The sequence below is a fragment of the Artibeus jamaicensis genome, unplaced genomic scaffold, assembly GCF_021234435.1.
Source record: "Artibeus jamaicensis isolate MK-2021 breed Jamaican fruit bat unplaced genomic scaffold, CSHL_Jam_final contig_64, whole genome shotgun sequence".
Taxonomy (NCBI): Eukaryota; Metazoa; Chordata; class Mammalia; order Chiroptera; family Phyllostomidae; genus Artibeus; species Artibeus jamaicensis.
In genome coordinates this window covers 14,023,803-14,050,353 of record NW_026521911.1, presented here as the reverse complement: position 1 = coordinate 14,050,353, position 26,551 = coordinate 14,023,803, and the positions used below count along the sequence as shown (strand labels likewise).

Here is a 26,551-nt window from a genome sequence, read left to right as displayed (position 1 = left end):
ATTACTATGAAGAAATACTCACTAATCTACCTGAAACTATTTAATAACTAATCAAAAAGTGAAAATTAAATTGTCCAATCATTAGTACAAATCACTACGCATTTGCTTAACTGAAACTACGTATACTAGTTTAATGCATGAAATGTTCACAAATCATTCCACTGATAATCGTATAATATTAACCTAAAGATTCAAGGATCATACTCATGTTCAATGCTTTCGTGTGGTTTTTAAGAGGCCATTCGTTCCTCTCTCCAGCCACCATTTTATGTAACCAGGAAATACCCACTGGACGCCTGTTTTGCACCAAGCATTACCCTGAGATGTTGGGGGGAAGTAGCAAGGAAGACACAACGTTCTTGCCTTCACTGAGGCTTTCATGTTCATTAGAGGAAAGGAAAACAAATAAGTAAGCTTATAAACATAAATAATTCCAGGTTACCACAAGTGTTCTAAAGGAAATAGGGCACTAGGGGAGAAATTAATAGGGTGACTTCGTTGAGTGGTAAGAGAACAGCTACTGAGGATGTGACATTTCAAAAGACACAGAAGTAAATGAGCTAACATGAGAAAAACATTTCAGGGAGCTTGGACAGAAGGCACAATGCCAAAGATGAGATTGGCAGGTACAAGGAAGTAATAAAAAGTTAGTGTAAATAAAATGTAGTGAGCTGAGAGGAATGTAATTCATATGATTATTTACTCAGGGATATGACTTACCATGTGGTGTAACCGAGTCCATGGAATAATGAGGTACACTGTCAAAATATTTTACTATATTTGTGGTGTAAATTCCTCACCCATATGTCTCCAAATTTATAGCATGGACAAAATATTCCAACTTATACACAAATTACCAAGTTTACAGCAGTGGTACGCACTTGAAAGAAAGACTACACTGTTTCATTGCTTAGTAATTCTCACAAACTTTCTCATACAATTAAAAAAATATATCATATCCCCTCATCTCAAAATAGCTCAAGTACTTCTGATTTAATCAGACACTTCTCTTAGTCCCCCATGAAGGTTCCCCCTGAAGCAGGGTTTTGTCCAGTTGGAGGGAACAGCTCTCTGGGAACCGTCGGACTGGCAGACTCTGAGACTGCCAGCAATGATGCTTTTCTTCTTTTTTGCCATTTTAAAAGTGGGGCAGGAAATCAGATTTGCAAGGAATGTCATCAGAAACCATTGCACAACTGAAAAAATACTCTACTGCTTTTACCCTTGGTGATATCTTTGGGGAACCCAAAAGTAAAGTATTGGCTTAGGCAAATGCCACCATCAACATTAGGCCACAGGCAATCACAATCGGAAGCACTAATGTGCTCCGGTCCCTCCTTTCTTGAGAGATCATGCAGAGGCTGTCTTCTGGGGTAATTGTACAACTCTGCTCTTACCATCAACTGAGGAGGGATCAGACATTGTAAGAAAGAACGTACACTTTTTAAATCATCAGAACAGTTACAGTACCATCCAAAAAGAACCAGTAGCAGGTGGTACCATCTGTACCAGACTAACTGCAATGAAAAGAACTTCCTTCCCAGAGCTGGAAGTAAACGGGGTGGGAGACAGCAGCCATGGGGCGGGGGTGGGTAGGGACAGACATGCCAGTTCACTAGTACATTAGGGAGTAAGGAATTTATGCCAGCGGGCATAGCTAACTCTCTTAATACAGAGCAACTGTGTACATGCTCCAGTTATACTCCATCCTTAAAAAAGGTAACAGCCTGTCAAGTCCAAAACAAATGCCTCTGTGCCCGATGTGCAGTGTGTCTGCCTGTGACTGCTGGCCCGACAACACACAGTGTGGTCCGGGGGCCTCATTCTGTCATGTACTCTAATGAGGACACACTGCAAAGTGCAAAATTTAATGACCTCCTTTTTCTTTCTTTTTTGTTGTTGTTGCTTCACCTACTCTTGTACTTTGTAAGTTTCACATTAATTTTTAAGTAAGCAAGATTTAAAATTATTTAACTAAAGATCCAGTAAGTGAATATTAAGCTAAATTGTTATCTATATCTCACAAATCTCTTTTTCTTCAAGTCAAAGAATGATAGCAATTACTGTCAACTTTTTCTTTTCCTTCGAAATTATGTTTTAATAAATCAGTTTTTTCTATACATATTGCCTGTGGTTAATACCAAAGATACTTTCATATACTTACTTTAATGCAATAAGAGATGCAATTATCTTCATAGTGTTTGCAACATCTATGCCTTGGTCCATGCTTACATCTGCAATTAAAGCGAACACCCAATTATAATGAAAATGTGTGTGTGTATAGATCTGCTTAAAGTTTTCTAACCAAAAAGCAGAAAAAATTACCTACTTGTTTCTAAATGTGTATATCTTTTGGTTTCTTAGGACATACAGAAGCAAAAATAAAAGATATTTTTTCTTTGCTGCTCACCATCTGATACATTATATAAAATACATGATTGTAGTCAAAACATTTGAATGTGGAACAGAAAAGCCATATTAGTAAATATCTGTGACTAAATATTAGAAGTATGTATATAGCTCTCTTTACTCTGCCAAATCTTTTAGAAGCTTTAAATCACTTATTGTAGAGTGTAATGCTCATAAATCATCCATGAAGTCAGTACTTGAACGAAAATCAGTGAGAATGTGTTCAGGTTACAGGAATTTATACTTAATTATATTTGAGAAAAAACATCTGGAAAAGCAACATGATACGATATTAGAATTCAAAATTCTGTTTTTAAAATAAATATAGATATAAATTGTGGGGGGATTCAAAAGTAGGTCATTTGTGATTTCACTGTAAAGCACTTAGTCCTCTAGTGTTTAATAAACATGTCTGCTGGGAAGACTACCGTTTGAGACACTCATCGTAACGATTTGGTATGCCAACTCCAGCACCATTTATCTGCTCCAGGCACATAAAAGTAACTAAAACAGCTAGTATGGGTTTAGCTGTTCCCCTTTGTCTTTGAAGAGTAGTCTCTGTAACTCTTTCGGACTGTAGTTCATTAATTAGCCTCATGGTTGGAACATATTAATTCTTTCCTACTTATAACAATTACTCATAGAGTGATATTCCAGCTCCGCATCTCTCTAATTCTATTTGCAAAATGATTAGCAAGACCTTTTCTGAAATCCAATTCTCCACTGTGGCTGGAGTGCACAGGCAGCCTTTTCTACTCAAGGGTGACAGCGGTGGTGCGTGTCGAACAGCGCGCTGCACCATTAGAATGATATAATGGACCTGGTCGTGCGCGGCTGTCGAGTGATTAAAGACGTGAATCAGAGAGGCTCTGCCTTCTGTAAACCATCACTCTTCACACACCTAAGTGTCCTCTTCAAAGACATTTCTCAGCTATCACTACCAGAACTACACAAATTATGAACTCTCTTTGCTGAAGTTAAATTCTGTTATCAACTATACTGTCATTTACTCTTTCCTTACATTTTTATTAAAACAGTTTCCTAAGTCCTGAACTGCCCCTCTCCTCCTGTATCACCTGCTTTGCTTCTGTATTATCCTGCATCTGCTTTCACACCAGTGGACAAGTTCTGCTGCGACCTGATCAGTTCTGATACCAGGGCACCGTTCACCCACAGAACACATTCTCTGCATTCCCCTGTGATTCTTGTTGACACCATGCCCATTACGGGGAATTCCCTTCTCTTCTTTCCAATGAGGTAACTCCTAACTGTTTTGAACTTGCTTTAATAAGATCACTATGACAATTATTCCTGCCATCTATTATCCTTTCTTTCCTCTTAGCTTCCGTATGCAGTGCATGCTGAAATGAAGAGAAAGTCTTTAAATTCAGTAAAAAATTTGAGTACTTACTCTGTGCTCATGTATGTGAGGCAAGTCATATGTTACTTCATTTAAGCACACAATACTCCTTGATAGAGATTATTAACCCTAGGTAACCAATGAGGGCTTTGGAGCACAAGTGGTTAAATCAAAGCCACAAAGCCACAAAGCCACAAAGCCACAAAGCCACAAAGCCAGCAGGGGCAAAAGGAGCGTCAAACACAGGTCTTCTGATTTCTTAAAGGGCCTCAGATTCCCATAACTGATTCTCTAACTTTCTACATTGTCTGCTATGTCATATACTCTGAAACATCACTACCAAAATGATTTTAATTGGTTGATTTAATTTTAAACCATTAAATTTATTTTCTTAAATATCTACAGTTGAAATACAAATGAAGTCTTATTTGTATGAAATATAGACTTCTTTGTACCATAAAGAAATGTTCACTTTATTTCCAAAGCCCTAAAAATGTCCACTCTTGCAAAATATCCTTTTTGCTCCTTATTATTCCTGCATCTTCTTGAATCTCTCAGGACTTCTCTTTGTCCTTTACACATCTGACACAATGGTTAGCATGTGTTAATTGTTCTTAAAGTTCCTCATTCCAGCCTCCTGAAAGTCCGCCTGGTTTGCAACAGAAAAGTATTTCAATTTCACATAAACCTAATTTAAAGGCACAGGATGGTCTACAGTCCTGGAAGAAATAATAAACAATATTCACTTGCCATCGTGTGCCTTTTATAAAATTCTGCACAATTTTTAGTAAAGAAAAAACATTATTGTCACCTAAAAAAAAAACAAAACAAGAATGCCTTGGCATGGTACGAATATCATATAAAAATAGATGAAACACGCTAACTGTCAAGATACAGAACTCACACTGCATCCACCAGCCTCCTGACGAGGGCAATCACGTTCACCGCCCTCGGCCTCTCCTCCCGCCTCCCTGCCTTCTGCTCCACTTTTGCATGCGCCGTCTCGGGTGAACAAGAGTGCGTGGGGATTTCCTCCTTCCCCACAATGAATCTAAAGAAAAGAGCACACTGTGAGGCATTTTTCTCCATTAAAAAAATCACTGAGGAAATAAACTGGTTTTGTTTATATATTAATAAACTTTGGAAAGTCCCTTATCACTTGAAATAATATTTTTCCACAATTTATATAAAATCTAATCACCATGTAAAAAAATAGTCTTTTGAAATCTGAATACTCAAAAATGTTAACAGTCATTTGTTTTACAATGCAGGTATTTTAAAATTAAATTAATCAAGTAAAAAATAGCATAGAACTTTTATAACCCTTTTAACTTAAATCACTACTTTTTAAAGGTATTATACACTTAAAGTTTTCAAAGAAGCAGATGAACTATTAACTCAGATCTAGTAGTTTATGACAAAAATTCATTTTTCTTTAAAACCTAATAGTTACAATTGAATGTGTTTCTCATTTTTCAGTCTAAACTTATATCTAATGTCACTTTAAACAGCTACAGTGCTGTATGAAGTCATTTATATACATGAGGAAACACAGGAAACTAAAATATGAGAGTGAGAAAATGATTAAAATTCCAGATATCCTCACATTATTCCATGAGAAAATCTTAAATTCTATGTTATTCCTATCTATTTATTTCTTTTTGGAAAAAGCTAACACCCAAGAGAAGACAACATTCCTGTTTCTTTAAAACTGGACACTATTTTTCCAAAGATGATGCAAAAACAATGTTACCACCTTTAGGTACCACTCAGTCGGCATCCTTCAGTGAAGTTTCCATCTGTGCTCTTTGCACCTTCATTTTTAAGAGCCATTGCTCTTTTAAAGAATAATTAAGCTTTACTTACAGAACAGTTTCTACCTGAGGAACTTTCAGAAAATACCATAAAATATACATAAAATGGGATCAATGATACTACACTATGTCTGGAACATGGGACCTATGACAAATAGAATAAGAAAATGTAAACACTCAGAAAAGACAGAAGTAAACAAGTGTAATCCACCCCATTCGGACAAACTTGGAAAAAAATCTGGCTTATCAGATGGTAAGGGGTGTGCAGTGAGGTTGTTTGTCACCACAGGGCAGCTGCGTGTCCTTGGTAACTGTCCACAAGAATTTGGTTCTTAATCGTGGGTGTGTATGGGGAGTTTAAGATCTGTCCTACTGTTCTTTGTAAACGAGACAAACTAGGCTAGAACAGATACAATAATATTTCCCACACATTTCATAAGACTGCTGGTATTTTAGCCAGTACGGACCATCTTGGATTAGAAATCACTTCCCTGCAGAGGCTGCTCCTACTCCAAGTTGGAGTGAATTAACAACCCTTCCTTTGTGTTCTCAGAGCCCAATGAAGCCCAGTTCTGAAGCACCTTATAGTAGTTTTAGTTTACATCCTACCAAACCATGAGGTCTTGGAGACTATGTCTATCTTCTTTGCTATTATACCCTGGTACACAACATATTACCTGGCATATAGTAAATATTTAGTTAATATGCATTGAATGAATGAATATAATAACAACTAGCACTTTCTGAGCATTTACTACATAACAGGAAGAGTACTGAGCCTTTTACAAATACTAAATCATTAAATCCTCATAGCAACACTGTGAAGTGGGTGCCATGATTTCCATGAGAGTTAGCAGGGAAAAGCATCCTATCTACAGCCAACAGCATCAATATTTATTTCAACCCAGAACCGGCTGGCTCTAAAGCATGGACTCTAAATGACCAAGCTATGTGTTTGATGTTTAAACTATGATGAGGAAGGCTGAGAATACATTCAGACCCCCACGATGGCTCTTCTTCCACGGCTCTGTCCTTGACTCTATCTAGAACGAATAATCACTGTTTTCCAGAATAATCTTCTATAATACAGAGAACTTAGGTACAAATAGACCAAGTCAACCCTTTATTATGTAAGGATTTAAATAAGTGACACAAAAATGCCGGATGCATTTTGAGTTTCTGCAAGGATGCTGGGAGTCTGAGAAGAGAGGCAGGAACAAAGACAAAGTTTTCTCTTTAGGAAAAGCAACTTTGGCTGTTACCAAATTTCAACTTAACACAAAATTATTTATAGCCAATGAAACAACAAAGAGTTATTTTCTAAAAAGTTTCATAGTCAGAAATGAAAACTATAATATGAAGAAGTTACTGCTGTGTATTATGACTTAGTTAGTTAGCATAGAGTTTCCACAGAGATATTCTTAATCACACAGTGGACTCAATTTGTTCCCTCCAAACCAATTTCTTTGCATGTATTCTGATTTCATTAATAGCATCTCTTTTTCCAAGCACTTAAGTTTCAAGGACTGGTATTGAGGAGTGAAGGAAGGAAGGAAGGAAGGAAGGAAGGAAGGAAGGAAGGAAGGAAGGAAGGAGGGAAGGAAGATGGATAGATCGGTCAGTCTTTAGGTCTTCATTACCTTCCACTGCAAGTTCCAACTAGCTGACCTTGGCCTGTATCAGGGCCCCCTGCAAGGGCCTCCAGAATCAACAAACCTGGTAGCCAGTTTCAAATGGTACACCACAGCAGCACCCAGCCAGCTCCACAAACAACACACCCAAAGGGCAGACTTTGCTGTCACCAGAGGCCACTAAAGCAACTGCTCTGTGGGGCAGGGTGGGAGGGGGGTCTTCTGTAGACACAGGCAGCCCTCGTAGCAAGTCAGTCTGAGAGACAATCCTACCCACTGACATCCCAAGAGCAATGAAAGGTCATCTACAAGAGAAAGGCACACACAACATGCACGAGAGACACATCTTCTGAAGCACCTGGCTGAACTGCACAGGGAGACGGCACCACCAAGCCTCACAGAACACCTACTACACAGAAGGCCACTCTGCTGAGACTGGGAGGCACAGAAAATCTACCTAATACACAGAAACAAACACAAAGAGTCAGCCAAAATGTGGAGACAAAGAAACACATTGCAAATGAAGAAACAGAACAGGAGAAAAACTTCAGAAAAAAAAAATAAATGAAATGGAGGCAATTAATTTGCCAGATGCAGAGTTCAAAATACTGGTTGTAAGGATGTTCAAGAAACTTAGGGAAAAAATAAATGAATTCAGTGAGAACATCAACAAAGAGATAGGAAACATAAAAAAAGAATACGTCAGAAATAACAAATACAATGAATTGAAGAATATATTAGAGAGAACCAGGAGCATAATGGATGAAGTAGATGATCAAATCTGCAATCTGGAAGACAAAGCTGAAGAAAAAACCCCATCAGAAACAAGAAAAAAGAATTAAAAACAAGTTAGGACAGTTTAAGGGAGCCCTGGGATAACAGCAAGTGTACCAACATTCACATCATAGTGGCACCAGAAGGAGAAGAGAGCAAGGAACTGGAACGCTTTTTGAAGAAATAATGCCTGAAGTCTTCCTTAACCTGGCAGTGGAAATGAGCATACAAGTCCACAGAGCACAGAGCGTCCCAAACGTGATGAACTCAAGGAGGCCCCCACCAAGGTACATCATCGTTAAAATGCCGAAGGTGAAGTATAAAGAGAGAATCATAAAAGGAGCGAGACAAAAGTAGTTAGTTATGTATAAGATAGCTCCTATAGGACTGTAAACTGATTTTTCAACTGAAACTCTGTAGGCCAGAAGAGATTGGCACAAAATACTCAAAGTGATGAAAATCAAGGACCTACAACCAAGATTACTATACTCAGCAAGGCTATCGTTTAGAACCAAAGAAAAGATAAGGAGCTTCCCAGACAAGAAAAAGCTAATGGAGTTCATTACCACTAAACCAGCAGTACAAGACATGTTAAAGGGAGTTCTTTAAGGAGAACATCAGAGGTAAAATATGAGTAAGAAGATAGAAGAAAGAAAATTCTCACAAAGGCAAAAGTGAGAGCAGGGGATCAGCTACCTACAAAGCCAGTACAAAGATTAAAAGGCAAAAGCAAAAAGTAGATGTGTAATTAGTACAATGAAGGGATACGAACATGCAGAGTAAGTAAAAAACAATGACAAACACATAAACATGGAAGGGGTGAGTAAAAACTGTAGTAGTTTTAGAATGTGCTCGAACTTCGTGTCCTCAACCCAAAGTACCTAGGCTGCCACGAACCGCGCAGTGCGCACGAGGCACACGGTGTGCCCACTTCGGCAGCACACACACACGTGGCACACGGCAACCACAAACCAGAAATCTACAGGATATAAGAGAAAGGAATACAAATATAACACTAGCAAAAGTCAACAACATAGAAAAGCAAAAGAATAAGAAACATGATGAACCCTAAAGAATCCACCAAAAAATTAATACACAAATTCAGGAAAGTAGCAAATAGTAATATGCATATTTAATATACAGAAATTTGTCACACTTTTATACTCCACTAATGAGCATTCATAAGGAGAAATTACAAAATCGATCTCATTTAAAATTGCATTAAAAATACCTAGGAATAAATTTAACCAAGGAGGCCCTGGCTAGTGTGGCTCAGTGGAACAAGCACTGGACTGTGAGGCAAAGGGTCATGGGTTCGATTCCCAGTCAGGGCACAGCCTGGGTTGCGGGCCAGGTCTTCAGTAGGGGGTGCACAAGAGACAACCACACATTGATGTTTCGCTCCCTCTCTTTTTCTCTCCCTTCTCCTCTCCCCCAAAATAAATAAATAAAATCTTTAAAAAATAAATTTAACCAAGGAGGTAAAAGGCCTGTGCTCAGAAAACTCTAAGATACTGAAGAAACTGAAGAAGATACAAATAAATAGAAGCATATGCCATGCCCACAGATATGAAAAATTAATATTGTTAAAATGTCCATAAATACATAAAGCAATGTACAGATTAAATTCAACCCCTATCAAAATACCAACAACATTTTTTTTACAGGAGTAAAACAAATTATCCTAAAATTTATATAGAATCATGAAAGACCCCACTAGTCAAAGCAATCTTGAGAAAGAACAAACTTGGAGGTTGCTACCTGACATCAAACTATACTGTAAGGCTACAGTGATCAAAAACAGCATGACTGGCATAAACACACACACATAGATCAATGGGACATAATATTGAGAACCCAAAATAAACCAATGTTTATATGGTCAATTAATCTATGACAAAAGAAGCAAGAGTATATAATGAGTAAAGATAGTATTTTCAATAAATAGTGTTGGGATTACTAAACAGAAACACACACACAAAAAATGAAACTGGATCACTTTCTGACATTGTGTATGTAAACAAGAATAAACTCAAAATGGATTGAAGATTTAAATTGGAGATCCCAAACCATGAATCTCCCAGAAGAACACATAGGCAGTAAACTCTGACAATGCTCTTAGTTTTTGGGGGTTTTTTTGGCTACGTCTCCTCAGGCAAGGGAAACAAAGAAAAATAAACAAATAAGACTACATCAAACTAAAGAGTTTTTGTACAAGGAAGAAAATCATCAACAAAATGAAAAGACAACCTACTGAATAGAAGAATATATTCACCAGGAGGTGTGTATCATTGGTGTATCATATATGTATCATAATATCCAAAATATATAAGGTACTCATACAACTTAACACCAAAAATAAAATTAATAGATAACCAATCTGATTTAAATATGAGCAGAGGATCTGAATAGACATTTCTCCAAAGAGGACATACAGATGGTCAATAGATATATTAAAAGATGGTCAACATCACTAATCAGAGAAATACAAATTAAAACCACAATGAGACATAACTTCATACCTGTCAGAATAGCTATTAACAATAAATCAACAAGCAACAAGTGTTGGAAAGGATGTGGAGGAAAGGGAGCCCTCATACATGCATTGTTGGCAGAACTACAAACTGGTGTAGCCACTATGGAAAAGAGTATGGAGGTTCCTCAAATACCAAAAGGAGAACTACCATATGACTCAGCAAATTCCACTTCTAGGGATTTACCCGAAGAAATCCAAAACACTAATTTATAAAGTACATGCGCCCCCTATGTGTACAGTGCAGCATTATTTACAATAGCCAAGATACAAAAGCAAGCAAAGTGCCCATCAACAGACAAATGGATAAAGATGCGTTGTATATATACAATGATATATTACTCAACCATAAAAAAGGAATGAAATCTTGTAATTTGTAACAACACAGAGAGACCTACAGGGTATTATGCTAAGTGAATTAAGACAGAGAAGGACAAATACTACATGTTTTCACTTACATGTCAAATCTAAAAAACAAAGTAAATGAACATAATACACTCATAGACGCTGAGAACAAACTGATGGCTGCCAGACGAAACAGGAGTTGGGGGACAGGTGAGAAGGTGAAGGAATTAACACGTACAAATTGCCAGTTATAAAAAGTCACTGGAAGGTAAAGTACAGTGTAGAGAATACAGTTAATTATTACTACTGTAATAATGATGTATAGTGTCAGATGGACACTAGACTTATCTGATCAATTCATAAGTTATATAAATGTCTAATCACTATATCATACATCTGAAACTAATATATGTTAACTGTAATTGATAAATACAAATGTTAAACTGCAGTCAAAAATTTTAAACATACATTAACTCATATGACCCTCAAAATAATCTTATAAGATAATCATATAAAAGCTCCAAATATTTAAGCCCACCCTGATTACTTCCTTTTATATTTGCGGTAAACACCGCATGACTAATCTTCACTAAGCATTCACTGTATGCACTTTGGAGAAGAAAACTGGCAGTATTTATGACATACACTGAAAGGGTACTGAGTTTGGAGTAAGTACAATATGTATAGTCACTGTGTGGTGTGAAATTAAATTAGTCAAACAGTCTAAGCCTAAGTTTTCATCATGCCACATGGGCACGAAAATACCCACCTCAGAGAATGATGAAAATTAGTTTTCTAATGTATGCAAAAGTGTTTGGTAAACTATATGCGTAAAATACAATGCTGATGTTAACCAACACTTCCACCACTTAACATAAAGGTAAATAAAATCTGCTACTTACCTAAGTGCAGAGAATGAAAATCCTTTCAAACCATCTTTGCACCTAAAACAATAAAATTTACAATGATTAAATAACATGTTTTGAGATATAAAACAGTACACTAAATAGCTATTAAAATTTTTTTCTGACAAATGATTACTTTTCTAAAGGTAAAACTCTTCTAGGACAATAATCAGAGTAGTACCAATCTTCGAAGAACAACAAAGCAAGCCATCTTACACAAGATGATTAAAATGATAATGTTTTCCTATGTCATACTAATATAACTTAAGGCAAAGTAAATCTTAAGGGTTCCATGTGGACCCCTTAAGCTTGAAATGAAGGTTGGGAGTGGAGCATTCTTCATTCTACCCAATCTATGGGGGAGCAATTTGTTTTGAACTAAAAGGGCACATACACCTGCTGGGTATTATGTATAGGTCAATTCAAGGGCCTGACTTCTCCCTACTTACTAATTCAATGAATGCAGAGCTCTGTAGAGTTGGCAGGCACACAAGGAAGCTTCAAGTTTAGTTCAACAGTTTGAACTTCTGAGTAAGCCCAATCAGATAACATAGCACAGAAAACAGGGAGGGGGTGGGGGAGAGTACAGAGAGAGGATTCCAAGTAATATTTAACAAGTGCTTCCTCTTGCTGGGCACTGCTCTGGGCCCTTTAGACGTGCTGTCTAACTTAACTGCTTTGCAATTCTATGAATAGCTGTTTCTCTGCTCTGTAGAGGTGCAGAGGCCTCCCAAAACGCAGCAACTTCCCAGATGTCACAAAATAAACAGTAGTCAGAATTCAGGGAAAACAATGGTCATCAACTTAAAAGTCATGGTTTGCTCATAGGCATCCTCCTGAGAAAGTATGTTCCTTTTAATCAGAGAAGACTCAATTTACATGACAATTAAGGAAAAAAAGTCAGAAATGCAAAAACTATTTTAAGAAAATTTTAAAATGAGGACATTACTACACTGGTTTTAATGGTCCACTTTGTAGGTATAATCAAGTTACTAAAGAACCTTTGGGTATAGTATCAAAATCCCTTGGAGAACTATAAAGATTGGTGATATAATGATATTCTAATATATGTTACTATGACCCTGGCTATTCTTGGATAAGAGCGTAATACAACCTAAGTCTAATCGGGCAATTCGCTCTGTGAATCTTTTTGTAACAAGTCACAAAGAAAGTGCACAAAAACATAAGAAATCTGCCTTATGATTTTAGATATGAACATTTTATTGGGGTATCTAAAATCTCAGAGAAGAATTTAATTCATGTGCACAGAGATTTTTAGAACACTTAAGAATTCACATCAGCCCTGGCTGGTGTAGCTCAGTGGATTGAGCGTAGGCCTGCGAAGTAGACGATCGCGGTTTGATTCCCAGTCAGGGCACATGCCTGGGTTGCAGGCCAGTTCCCAGCAGGGGCCAGTTCCCAGCAGGGGATGCACCAAAAAAGCAACCATACATTGATGTTCCTCTCCTTCTCTCCTTTCTTTCCCCTCTAAAAATAAATGAATAAAATCTTTTAAAAAAATCACCACACTCTTCACCTCCACCTTGTTAAAAAAAAAAAAAAAAAGATAAAAAAAAAAAGAATTCACATCACTTAAGCAACATGATCTACTTTGTGGTCATCTTTGTGAGAAATGTAACCACCGAATTTAGCTAACACACTACATAAGTACCTACAGAATGAGGGTAAAGACAAAAGAATTCCTGTGTTAACCTAAAAATGTGCAAGGAAAAACTACAACATTGAAAATCTTAAACTTATCCTTTTCTACCTGAAGAAAGTGTTTCTCAGTCATTTAAAACCCTTAATTGGGTAATTTCTAGCTAGGTGTGCTGGTGAGGGGGTAGGCGAGTAGTCTACAGACTGGAAAACAGAAAGCAGCAATTGATTAAAAGATTATATACAACTGGGAACACATTCTGGCTTTAAGTATGCTATTGTTAAAAGATCCCCATTTATCTTTGTGCAATGCTGAACAGATAAAGGATTCTGACAACTTCGAGTAGTCAGCATTGCATATTGTGACCTTCAACAATAAATCTAATTGCAGACCAAACATCAAAAAGTAGCCTTCAAATAAAAAAAGAGCATATACAAATGAATTTGCAATTTCATTATGATGGAAGTTTGGTTCTTTCAGCAGAACCCTGTGGGAAGCACTTTATATTGATCAAGTCTTAGCCCGGATTCAAAAGGGGCTATTCTTCTTTCCATTCATGTGTATAAGGTCTGTTAGTGTAATTGGGGGTCAGATGCCTATGTCAAAAGAACAAAAAAGTAATTATTCCCACAAAAAGAATCTTTAAAATAGTAATACTGCCCTGCATTTTGACATCAAGAGTATTGTTTGAGCCTTAACCTAACTATGAAACACTATTGTACTCTGTGTTAAATGTAAGAAGTATGACATAAACACAAAGATTTATACAAAGCAGACCCCATTAGAAGGTTCCTCACTATTCCATGGATTTGGTTATTATAATGTAAATTAAACCACATTCCCCATTCAAGTATTGAGGCTCACTGATTTATTCAACAAATATTGACTGAGTGCCTACTATGTGTAAGCACTAGGTTGTAAGGATTTAACGTGAACAACAGAATCCCTTGCTTTCAAAAGAGTGACACTGTAGGTTGGGGAGAGATGTAATTTAAAAAGTAAATACAGGGTCTGGCACAAATAACACCCTTCTTTTATTACAAGATCATAAGCATGTAACTGTAACATAACAATATCACACTCAAGCACACCGTATGACAATTTAGGTGAAATGTTCAAATTAAAACTATAAATGATTACACCCATATTATTATCCTACCAACCCCACCCAAGCAGGCCTTACTTCTGCAGGACTGCGTTCGTCATGCGATGAAAATCGCTGTGGCACAAAGAAAAGTCGAATAAGGCGAGAAAAAGTGGTGGAGCCAGGCCATTGCCTGTTCACACAGTGTGGTCGGGAAGGGCCTCTGTGAGGTGAGATTTGGTAATGTGATCAGAAACCTTACTGAACTGAGGGAGGAACATTTCCATCTGAAGGAAGAACCAGCCCCTGAGGAGGGCTCTGCCTGGAATGGAAGGAGAACAAGCAGATCCCTGTGGCTGGAGCGGAACAGGGCAGGGGAACAGTGGCAGATGAGGTCATAGGACTAGCGATGGAGAGAGAGAGTGGCCTACAAGTCTCACAGAGCTCTTTTGGCACGTTAAGAAATTTGGAAAGGTCCTCAGCTGAGGAGTGACAAGATCTGTTTTAAATTTTAAGACAATCGCTCTGGCTGCTGGTTGGGAAACAGACTACGGGAGGGCACAGCTAGAAGCAAGGGGGCTGATCCCCAGGAGAAACATGACTGTGGCTTCACTAGGTCACGGTGGTAGAGGTGGAGAAAAGTGGTAAGATTCTGAATGTATTTCACAAGCAGAATTGGTGAGATTTCTCGATGGTTTCGATGTGGGGTAAGAGCAGAAGAGAATTTACAAAGTATTGAAATATTTCCAGTTTGAGCAAAAGGAATGATAAAATGTCCATTTACCGAAGTGAGAAAGATCATGGGAGAAACAGGTTTCAGGAGAAAAATCAAAGTTTCGTTTTGTACATTTTAAGTTTGGGGAGCATATCACCTATAAATGGGAATGTTAGGGAAGCGAGCAGCTGGTTATATAGGTTTGGGTTCAAAGATGAAATTCAAAATTTGATTCATGTATAAATTACACTTTTTCCAAGGAATGGGATACAATTATCTAGGCAATGAGTATTGAGAGAGAGAATATGCGAGAACTGATTATATTTTATTCCTCCATAACTTACAGTACAGAAAATCTCTTCTATGGAAAAAAAATTAATTTCTTCTAATTTAATCACTCTTATACTGTCTCATGTTTAGTTTTGAGTGTACATAAAGATAATGCATTTAATTCATGTATACATAGATCTTTCTCTCAGAGTTGGTCTGTACAAATGACAGCTAAAGAGTATGACTGACTGCACTGTCATTGAATCTCTCTATATTTGCAAGGTTCTCTTCTATGTACGACATGAAAACAAAGCCAGGGAAGACAAGAAAGAAAGTTTGCAGCATTATATCAAACAACTTAGCTGATACACAACTAATGACTCTGTACAAAAAAGTATAAAGTTTATTATTACTATTATTAGAATATTCTTGGTGAAATGCCAATGTTGTGGGGGAAACAAAATGATAAAATAATCTGTTCAATTAGAAGAGTTGTAAATGCTAGTAAAAAAACAATTTTGTCCCCAAACATTCTTTTCTCATGCTTAATGTCCATGAAATTACTTCTATGAGGTACTTTCATTTCTACAATAACATTGTACCAGCAGATGTCGCTAGTAAACCATTGTAGAAGAATTTGTAGCTTGAGTGTGATTTTTTTTTATATTCAACATTAAGCTACATGTTTTCCTTTAAAATCACATTTATAAGTATTAAAAAATCTTGCTAATCTTAGTTAAATTACATTAAGTTCTCCTAAGTAAATTTTTAAATATTAAACAAACTGATTTCTATAGGAGGGAATTTGCTACATACAAACCTGCCTTTCTGGCATATTGATTATTTTTTTAATTGGTTAATAACATTATACAAACTTCATGTGTGCAGTCCAACCTTATAACTCGCTATCTGTGTACACTGTTGTGTGCTCACCACCAAAAGTCTGGTCCCTTCCATCACCACACACTGGACCCCTTTTGCCCAAGTCACCCTGCCCTCCCTGCAACTGGCTTTCACTGTAGTGACACCGTTCTGTGGTCTCATGTGTACTGTTCTGTTTGTTTCTTTTTCATTTTCTATTTCACACATGAGTGTGATCATACAGCTGTAGAAAGAAGTCAAAAGGATATAACTCAGTGTTTAGGAGGCTAGCTATGAAAAAATAGGATGAGTTAAGAGGCATCAAGAAAGATATAACTTTTTACTCTCTGAATTTATATGGCATTTTTAATTCCTTTACAGGTATACATTTATATGTTATTTGTGTGATTTGTTTAATTCAAATCATCCATACTTGAACATTTAAGAACAGATTTAACAGTATAAAAGGTATTCATCTCTATTTTGCCAACACGATGATAGAGAATGTAAATCTCAAACTACTCAACTTGACTAATTAACACTGATGCAAAAGATATGCTAGAAGGCATAAAATATTACTAATTAAAATAAATGGTTCAGACTAGAATTTTCTGAAACTATGATCCTCATGAACATGGATAATTACATGATTACAATGGAAAAAACATTAAGTATCAGTTCCAGAGTTCTTTTGTCCCATTTTACTCACTGAATTAGTTAGAAGGAAATTCAAATATTGGGTAAATATTACATCATCTATCTTTCTTCACTGGACAATCATTTACTGAGTACCTAGTACAAAGATGACACTGTGTTGCCAATCAGCTGACCACTGCAAAAATAAATTTTATACCATATCTGACCACAATAATAAAAAGCATCTATAAGGCTATCTGTATGTTCGTCAAGTAAGTGAAAAGAATCTTGGCTAAAAGTTGTACCACGCAATTTCCTTTATCAGTACTTCTTTCTGGGGGCTTAATTACTGTATTTGTACTTTAATTCAGCTTCAAATTTCCTTACTTCAGAATTCTCCATCATCTACCTCTTTAAATGAGTTGCAAAAAGTAGTATGTGCAAAATCACAATTAAAGGTGCTAAAAGATTGGCAAAAAAAATAAATAAAGACAAGTTGCATTTAAAATAGTCATGTACATTGATAATTCTTAAAATATTTGAATATATTCTGCTATCAATATATTAGATTACATCTAATATACTGACTACATCATATCTAATACATTGATTATATCACTCAGTATCAAAATAAAAGTTACATTCTTATATGGGAACAGAATTATTTTAAAAATTCAAGTCATGAGTGGTTTGAAAAGGATGACATAAAAGCTTAATTATAAATTAGAATTACAGACAATACCTGGATATTCAAAATTTTGATTTGCCTAGTTATTAAATTACCATTGGCACTAAAAATATAAATACATTTGGAATAAATACAACTGGAAAGTTTAATTTGAAAGTTTTTTAAAAAACAATGCTTATTTAAATGCCTTACATTTATTACTCACAGTTATGAAATTGCATTTTGTTCTTTTTTATCCTCACTCAAGGACATGTTTTTGTTGGTTTTAGGAGAAGAGGAGGGAAAGAGAGACAGAGATGGGTTGCCTCCCATACCTGCCCAACCAGAATCAAGCCCACAACCCAGGTACGTGTCCCCCCCGGAATCAAACCTACACCCTTTTTGACGTATGAGCTGATGCTCCAATCAACTGAACCACCTGGCCAGCGCTCTATCATATTAAATGCCACATGCAGAAATTAACTAGAAAATTCTAATTACTTTTCCTAACCCATTTTCCAATGTCAAAGTGCACCTTAATACTCAGTTATAATTTAGTAATTAAAATTTGGTCAATAACTATACATTTTGATTGACATCTATTCATCATAAGAATATCAGGGAAAAACTGACATGGAATTAATTTAATTGTTTTGTTTTTTATTTAATCTTTATTGTATTTTTTCCATTGCTATTTAGTTCCCTTTTACTCCCTCCCCGCCAGTAATCACCACACTGTTGTCCACGTCCATGAATCCTTTTCCTTTTTGCTCAATTCCTCCACCCCCTTCATCTGTTCCCTATGAGTCTGTCTCTGTTTTGCATGTTAGTTCATTCTGTTCATTAGATTCCACACATAAGTGGAATCACATGATACTGGTCTTTCTCTGACTGGCTTACTTCACTTAGCATGATGCTCTCCAGGTCCATCCACACTGTCACAAAGGGTAAAATTTTCTTCTTTTTTACTGTTGCATTGTATTCCATTTTGTAAATGTCCCATCGTTAGTTTTCTTTTTTTTTTTTTAAAATCTTCAGTGTTCTAATCACATATATATACTCCAACAGGTTAAATCAATCATTTCAATTTACTACTCAGAACCTGTGGTGTTCAATGAAAATAAACTACATTGCTTACATTCACACAATAGGTTTTTCCTCTTACGTCCACTATTGTTTGAACAATCAAACAGACTGAGAGTTCAATGTCAGCCTGCATATGGCATTTAATGTGAGAAAACAAAATAACCAATGCTATGTTTTTATTTTAAGAAAACTCGCAAAAATCTGAAGTTGGAATAGCAACAAATTAAGATATTTGGGGAGGACCATCTTGTTAGTTTCAGGAACACATTATATATCTACGAAATAATTTCTGATTTAGATTCCTTTAAATAATAAATTCTCCTGGCCATTAAGAATATTACTGTTAATTCTTATAAATATTTTACAGTACATTTATTTCATACAAAATGCAACACTTTGTTCTCAAGAACCTAAGGAAAGTGGCTGAAGCAGGCAGCAGTTATGGGTAATCAAGTGTGATTGTAATTCCCAGATGAATATTGTGTACTTTTTTCTGATTTGCCCTAAGTAGAAATTGGAAACATTTGGATTCAAACTTATAGTAACAACTCCAATAGAATCAGATTTCTCCCTAAACTTGAAAAGACTGGAACTGTTTTGTTTTAAAATCCAAACTAAGGAAGGTCACGCTCCAAGATGTCTTCAATTGCTAGGGAACCAAGAGTCACCTTCAGACTGTGTACAGAAATGTTAATTAGGATGAAATTTCCTCTCAAAATGAACTCGTAATAGCAATACTAGTCAAACTTGGAAAGTCATGTGTTTAGACTTGACAAATTAGCTATAGGCAAAAAACAAATTTAAGATCAAAATGGTGTTTTATGTAAACCCAAGGAAAAACTTAGCAAGTTTTTAAGATCATGGCATTGCTATGGGTAAAAAGTGTTTACATTAAACAAAATTATAACCACAATACTGAACTAATCTATTTTTAAAGACCTCAAGACTGGCAAGTATTTTCAATTTCCCCCCTCCTATAATGGTGGTGAAAAAGATTAAAACAAATGTTTCCAATTACACAGAATCTTTGAATCAACATAACTTTCTTTTCAGATGCACGTTGGTGTCTGTGTCATTAAAATAATATGGTGGTGTCAATGCGCCCGCTGTGTCCATGGAGAAGCTGAGTCTGCACAGCCCCCGCCCGAGGCGCTGGGGTGCCCAGACCACGAGAACGTCGTTCCCTTAGCCTGGGCCACTGTCCAGGCCATGAGTGAGAGGAAGCTGCAGCCCACCTGGGCCACCCTCTCCCTGACACCTTCAGCAACAACTTCCTAAAGATGTGCCTGAACACGTATGTGTGAAAGTTGGCGTCTGAACCAGAGGTTGCAGTGGCCTTTCTTGAACTCCAGAATACACGAAGACAAGAGGGGATTCTGATGAAGCTGTCCGAGGTGGACTCAGGGTGTTCATGGGGAAGAAAGCACAGCTGACACTTTTCGGAACAGAAACGCACTACACTGAAGACAGCTCAGCCAATGAGTCTGCGCTCAATATCACCCAACATCAAAGGAACTTGTGGCTGTGGAGAAAGCTTTACCAGTTGATTCCTCAGGCTACTCTGGCTGGAGCTGCAGGAAAGCTTGTGGAAGCCCTGGGCTCACTGAGAAAACCACGGGACTGTCACATGCTTGAGGTTCAGGCTGCGTGGCTGTCTTGTGAATGAACTAAAGTGATGCCTTTCGAAAAGGACGCCAGTGCGTTAGATTTCAGAAGAGGTATTTCTATTCTTTTTAGGGGACAGAATGTGAGAAACCGTCACTCTCTTTGGGTGATTTTTCTAATCTGTAAAGGAAAAAAAAAATCCTGCCCTGCACTTAATTCTCTTGCATCTTCTGTTAGGAGCAGTTTCATGGAAGGCACCTGCCTGGGAGGATTTCAGGAAACAAACTCCCAAGAGGTGTGCACACTACAGACCTCACTCAAGCTGTTGAATGGCTTGAATGTGCATTTGCAGACCAGACTGTTGGTTCTTAAAATTCAGAGACAGAAAGTCCTGACTGTCGGGCTCACACGGTGATGCACTGTACTTCTACACAAGCTTGGCACAGCCTTTCTGCCATTTTTATCCACAGTTTCATTGTTAGCTGCCTCATGTGCTCACCGTTTAGCAGCATCAGCCAGCAGATCAAAGTATCAAAGATTTCCTTGGGCTGCAGTGCAGATCAATTTTGAGTGATGGCATCAAAAGGTAACAAATAACATGTTTTATCTATTTCTTTTACCACCCCGAATGTCTACCTAAGGTGGGATCTCGAGCTGACTTAGATCCTTTTATTTGAAAGGTCTCTTACAAGCCATCTAGCCCACCCTGCAATTCTGCGTCTGAAGGAGCAACACCCCTTAGGTTTCTCTCAAGTAACCTAAGAGACTTGGTGGGAGGCACAAGATCTCACACCTCCCCTTCGTGTTGTCAGCCAGGAGCTCTGATGCTGGCAGGAAGGTCAATGGTCGGTCTGGCTTTTCTATCTGACATTTGATAAGATTTCTATGTAATTTGATGGAGATCATATTTTTTCTTGAGTAAGAAGAATCTTATTTTAAAGTCCATTTATGTGAATTGCCAAGTAGTTTCTTTTAAACTATGAAGACATGGTCTGTACTGGCAGAGAAGACACTGTAGCGAACCAGAAGCTTCTGGAATGCAGTAGTAATCATGACACAGAACGCGGGGGTTTTTTCACTGGATCCTACGTCCAAGTACTAAACATTTTAAATCTAATGTTTTAACCTAACACTTTATCACCAATGTTTCTCTATGATAGTGTTCCTTTCATCATGCAAGTATTTATTTTCCTGGGTTTGACATGCTAAGTGTATACATGCTTTTTTAAAAAGCCAATTCCTATGAATGAAGTAGCTGAGTCCCTTGGTGTTTGTCATATTTACTAAAGTACCTGCCAAAAAATACACCAAAACCTAGAGCAGTAGCTTTATGTTCATGAGTTTGTATTAATATAATTTTTACCCCACTTATCATTTGTGTAATACTGAAGGTATGTAGTGATTGAGTTGTCAATTAAAAAATGTAGCTGCTTTGTGATCATAAAAAAATAATAATAAGGCAATTGACTTTCATACTGGAAAAAAATGGCAGCTATTTGAAACATTAGGCTATACTTGTTCACAAACTGATACTATATTTAATATCAAAGTTGAAATCCAAAATAAATAAAATGTAACAGAGCAAAAACAACACTTTGGAAACTTTTGGAAAACAACCGTTAGCTGATTAACTAAGGACTATAGAGTAACCTAAATCTAAGAGAAAAGCATTCATTTCAAATATTTCAGCTTACTTCATTCATCTCAAAGATGATGAACTTAAGCTGTGGCATAAGCATATACAATAGAAACCGGACAAGTTAACACATTGGAATCTTTCTGGTCTATAGATGGTATTAGGAAAGTGGAATTGGAACTCAAGTAACCTAACAGACTTATATTTTACAGATTAAGAAGAGACCAAGACCCAAGGAAGTTAAGTGATCTGCCAGCAAACGGAGTTTGGTGCCAGGCATCCTGACACAACAGTAAAATCATTCTACATCCCACTCACTAACTGTGCCTGCTGAGGTCTCACAGTGGGGAGGAGACACTACAGAGCACAGGGGCGTCCGGAGCTGTAGCAGAGAACCACAAATCACCTAGATAAAGAGGGAGCAATGCTCTTCCAACTGATATTATGCAAACACTTTACCAGGGACACAAGGGCATGGATAGTTTCAAAGGAACCAATGTCCAATTTCTCACTTCCACAGGTCCTCCTATCTAAACAGGATTTGCCTGAAAGCATACTCCGGTCAGGAATCTGCCCTGGCTTCCCTCATCCACCCTCTCATCACAATAGCTACATCTCACATCAGTCTCTCCAGAATTGCCTGGACAGTCATAAGGCCTATCCTTGGTATTAATTTACCACCTTTAGAGACTTGAAGTCCAAAAGCACCTCAATCCCAAATATGAACACAAAAAACAGTACCAAACTGAAATTTCATTATTTCATATCATACACCAAGAAAGAAATTGAACTTCTGAAAGAAATGCATGAAACCACTTTTCCCTTATCTGTCTCTCTGTAGCAAACTGTATCATTACTTCCCGATACATGTCACATTTCCTCACCTGGTCTTCCGTCACCCTGGGCCTTCCAGGTGCAAGGCCCTTCAGCCATCCCTGTTTTTTTGACGAGAATCCCCACCAAGTCCACCAGAAATGGAAATTCTCCCACAATTACATGTGATGGTCTCTTTCTGAGACTCCCTTTGTTCTTTGTATCGGGGGTGGGGAAGAGACTTTTATTTGACTCTGGCCGGTACACCATGGTGACATCCATAGGTATCTGATCTACTCTACCCAATGTAGGGTTTCTAAAGGCATTTTGTGTGCCCATGTTCCAGAAATCAAAGGAGCAATTTATAGAGGCTACTTCTTTAATAATGAGGTTGGGAATTATTCTGAATTTTGTTGCTATAGCATTAACTGAGTAATTAAGGTATCCAAGAATATAATTTAAAAGGCTGTATCAGTCAGGAAAGACCAGTGATTCTCAAAGTGTGGTTCCTGGAACAGCATCAGATAGATGGTGACTTGTCAAAAATACAAATTCTTGGTCCCCACCTCAAGGCCTACTAAATTCAAAAACTAAGAGTGGTGTCCGACAGTCCGCACAACCTATATGATTTAACCAAATCGCCACATGATTCCAAAGCACGCTCGAGTCTGAGAACCCCGGGCTATGTTAGGTTGCAGCAGTAAAATTTCAACGGCTTTCAATAACACAACTTTATTTCTTGCTAAGCTGCATGTCTAACAAGGGCTGGCTACAGCTCAACTATATGCTGCCTTTATTTTGAACTTTAGGATTATGGAGAAGCAACTACTTAGATCTGTTGACTGTTAGAACAGAGAAAAAAAGGAGAACACAGGACACTAGGTTCTGACTCAAATCTTCTGCTCAAAAGTAAACATAAATCATTTCCATTCATATTTAATTAGCCAAAGCAAATCTAAGGCCAGGCATGATTTCAATAGGGCAGGGTAGTGCGATGCTTCCCCAAGGAGGGGAAGCAAAGGTTTCTGAACAATAACGTCGTCTACCATTCAGGCCAAGCATGTTATTGTTAAAGATCAATTGTATTTGTTCGTTACACTTAAGGTAATTCAAATCACAATTTCCTTGTTCCTCCCAAATCCTAACATCATTTAGTCTTTTTCAAAACAACTTCAATGTGTCATTTTAAGTATGATAATTTTAAAATCTCTGTTGTTTCGGAAGTGGGCTTCTCCTCCAACATATTACTTTTCTATGTGTGCCTAAACATGCATGTATTCTAAGTTCTGTCCTAATTACTAAAGCGTTCAGAAATTTCACAATATTCAATTATGTATCCCAAGTGCCTCCATCAGTGCATAGCACGTAAGTCATGTGGCAATAAATTTTTATCTGAGAACTGTGTTTTATAGTAATTATATCTCCATTTGGGTGCCAAGTTTCTTGGACTCATTTTTTAACAGCAATTCTAGGAGGTTCTTCATACTTAGCTTCTAAAGCAATTTATTTTTTAATCAGCTATCCCAGTGCTTATTAACAATGCCCGGCGATCATCTTTAATATAAATTGTTGTTGATTTTTTTACACTGATAATTTAGTATGAATTCACCCTTCCACATAAATATGCATTAACTGGGGTCTAAACAGGAGTTTCTTCTCTTGATGAGGAGCTGTTTTTTTAATACCCCAAATGAAATAGAACAATGATTATAATATAAAACTATCCAATCCAAAAGGCGGGATATGGGGGATGCTATTATAGGCATATTTGTCACTGAAATAAGAATTGTAACTGAGTGAACAAGTTGAGACCATAAAGTATGTAGGCTGGAGCATTCTTCACACTCATTCATCATTCATTCATTCACTCATTCACACAGTTAAATATTTCACAAATATCTATTAGGAGTTGACAATGTGCCAGGAAGTTTGCCAAGTGCTGAGGACAGCCACTGCGCATGTTCTCGGGGAGTTTACAATCCAGTGGGGTATATATAAGTGAAAAGTATACTTTCATGGAAAGTACACGGTGCTATAGGAGCACAAAGGAGGGTATCTAACCATGGCTTGATCATGAAAGGCCCCCCCAAATAACAAATATTGAAGGTCAAACATAAAGGAAGAAGAGGAGGGAGAAAGTAGGGAGGGACAATACAGATGAGACGCAGAGAAAAGAGGGCCTGGAGTATTCTGGGAACTGTGACTGGAGCGCGGAGGTGAGGAAGCAGAGCGGAGAGAGACGGGCACGGGCCAGACCTTAAAGGGAGTCTGAGCTTCACCTGTAAGGCAAAAGCCCCAAGCCCCAGAAGAACGATATGACTAGATTTGTGTGTAAGAAACATTCCAGGCTGAGGTTTCATGACCTACCACTGAATCCCATCTCATTGTTTATTTTTAAACTATAATCTCACTTAGTAGTTTTGTTTAAACTTTTTAAATGTCAACTAACTGAATTCTGTTGAAAGCAACACATAAAAGTCACCTAAAAATTATATTTTTCTTTATTTTGCTTTAAGATAATGGCTTAAATACATAACAACTTTAAGACAGATTTTGATACCTTTTGATACAGTAACAAATTAGTTTTCAATAATAACTCTTTTCAAAATTACAACCAAATGATAATATTAAATTCAGGTAACTAGCCCTGGCTGGTGTGGCTCAGTGTATTGAGTGCCCACCTGTAAACCAAAGAGTTGCCAGTTCAAGCCCCAGTCAGGGCACATGTCTGGGTTGTAGGCCAGGTCCCCAGTAGAGGGCGCGTGAGAGGCAAATACACACTGATGTATCTCTCCCTCTCTCCCTCCAAAAATAAATAAATAAAATCTTAAGAAATATAAATTCAGATAAGTAATACAAGCTGCTGCAATAAACAATCCCCAAAAATCTGTGCTTTAGTATAATAAAAACTTATTTCTTGCCTGTCATTCAATTTGGCCATCTCTGTTACAGAGAGAGAACTCACTTCTGCCACCCTAATGGGGTTCTACATATTTCTCCACGTGTATACAATTAATAAATTCACATCATTTACTTATTGTAAGAATAGGGAATGATGATGAAAACCAAGACTACCAATAAGTCATATTGAACACGACAGTTTCACACTTCTGTGTAAATAACACTATCTCTGGAGAACTATGAAGCAAATTCATTCATTTGTCCCACAAACAGTTATTAAGCATTGATGCAGTACAGTTAAAATGAAGGGCTATAGATTCATACAAGCAAGTCATTCAAATTCTGTGTGTTTCTCTATCTGTAAAATGCAAATAATAATTCCAACCTCATATGAATATTATACTAAGTGCTCAATAAATATCATCTATTACCACTTTTGCTGCTATTACTACAACAAACAAAAACCACAAAGATAGAGGTATGGCAGTTACTGTCTTCATCGCTGGGACTTTAAAGAAAATGGAATAGTTTCTACCCATATCAAATTCATAGGCTTAATCCCTGAGGTGAAACAGTGAGCCATGAACAGCAAGAGTAAGTATTGAGAGTATCTGCCATGAAATTAAAACCATTATCTAAAAAGGTAAAGCATCACAGCCCTCCCTACAATGATGCAAACAGATATACTCATATTTGCACATCATTATTTACAAATCAAGGACAATAGTACTTAAAACATGAGTTGTCAAATGAAAAATTGGCCTGAACTGGAAATGAGTATACTGACATGTGAATTAAAAAATACTGTAGCACACTAGGAATCCTACTCAGCAACGAAAAAGAACC

At 37.2% G+C, this 26,551-nt stretch overlaps 1 protein-coding gene across 1 annotated transcript in view; it reads right to left on the bottom strand.

Annotated features, from left to right (window-relative positions):
* Positions 1 to 26,551, bottom strand: part of TMEM135 (transmembrane protein 135) — a 240,976-nt gene that overhangs the window by 14,610 nt on the left and 199,815 nt on the right. The window contains exons 7-9 of the mRNA XM_037142832.2: positions 11,769 to 11,810; positions 4,674 to 4,820; positions 2,165 to 2,234 (exon numbers count right to left, since the gene is read on the bottom strand). Of these exons, the coding sequence (XP_036998727.1) occupies positions 2,165 to 2,234; positions 4,674 to 4,820; positions 11,769 to 11,810 (259 nt within the window). The remainder of the gene's footprint in view (positions 1 to 2,164; positions 2,235 to 4,673; positions 4,821 to 11,768; positions 11,811 to 26,551) is intronic.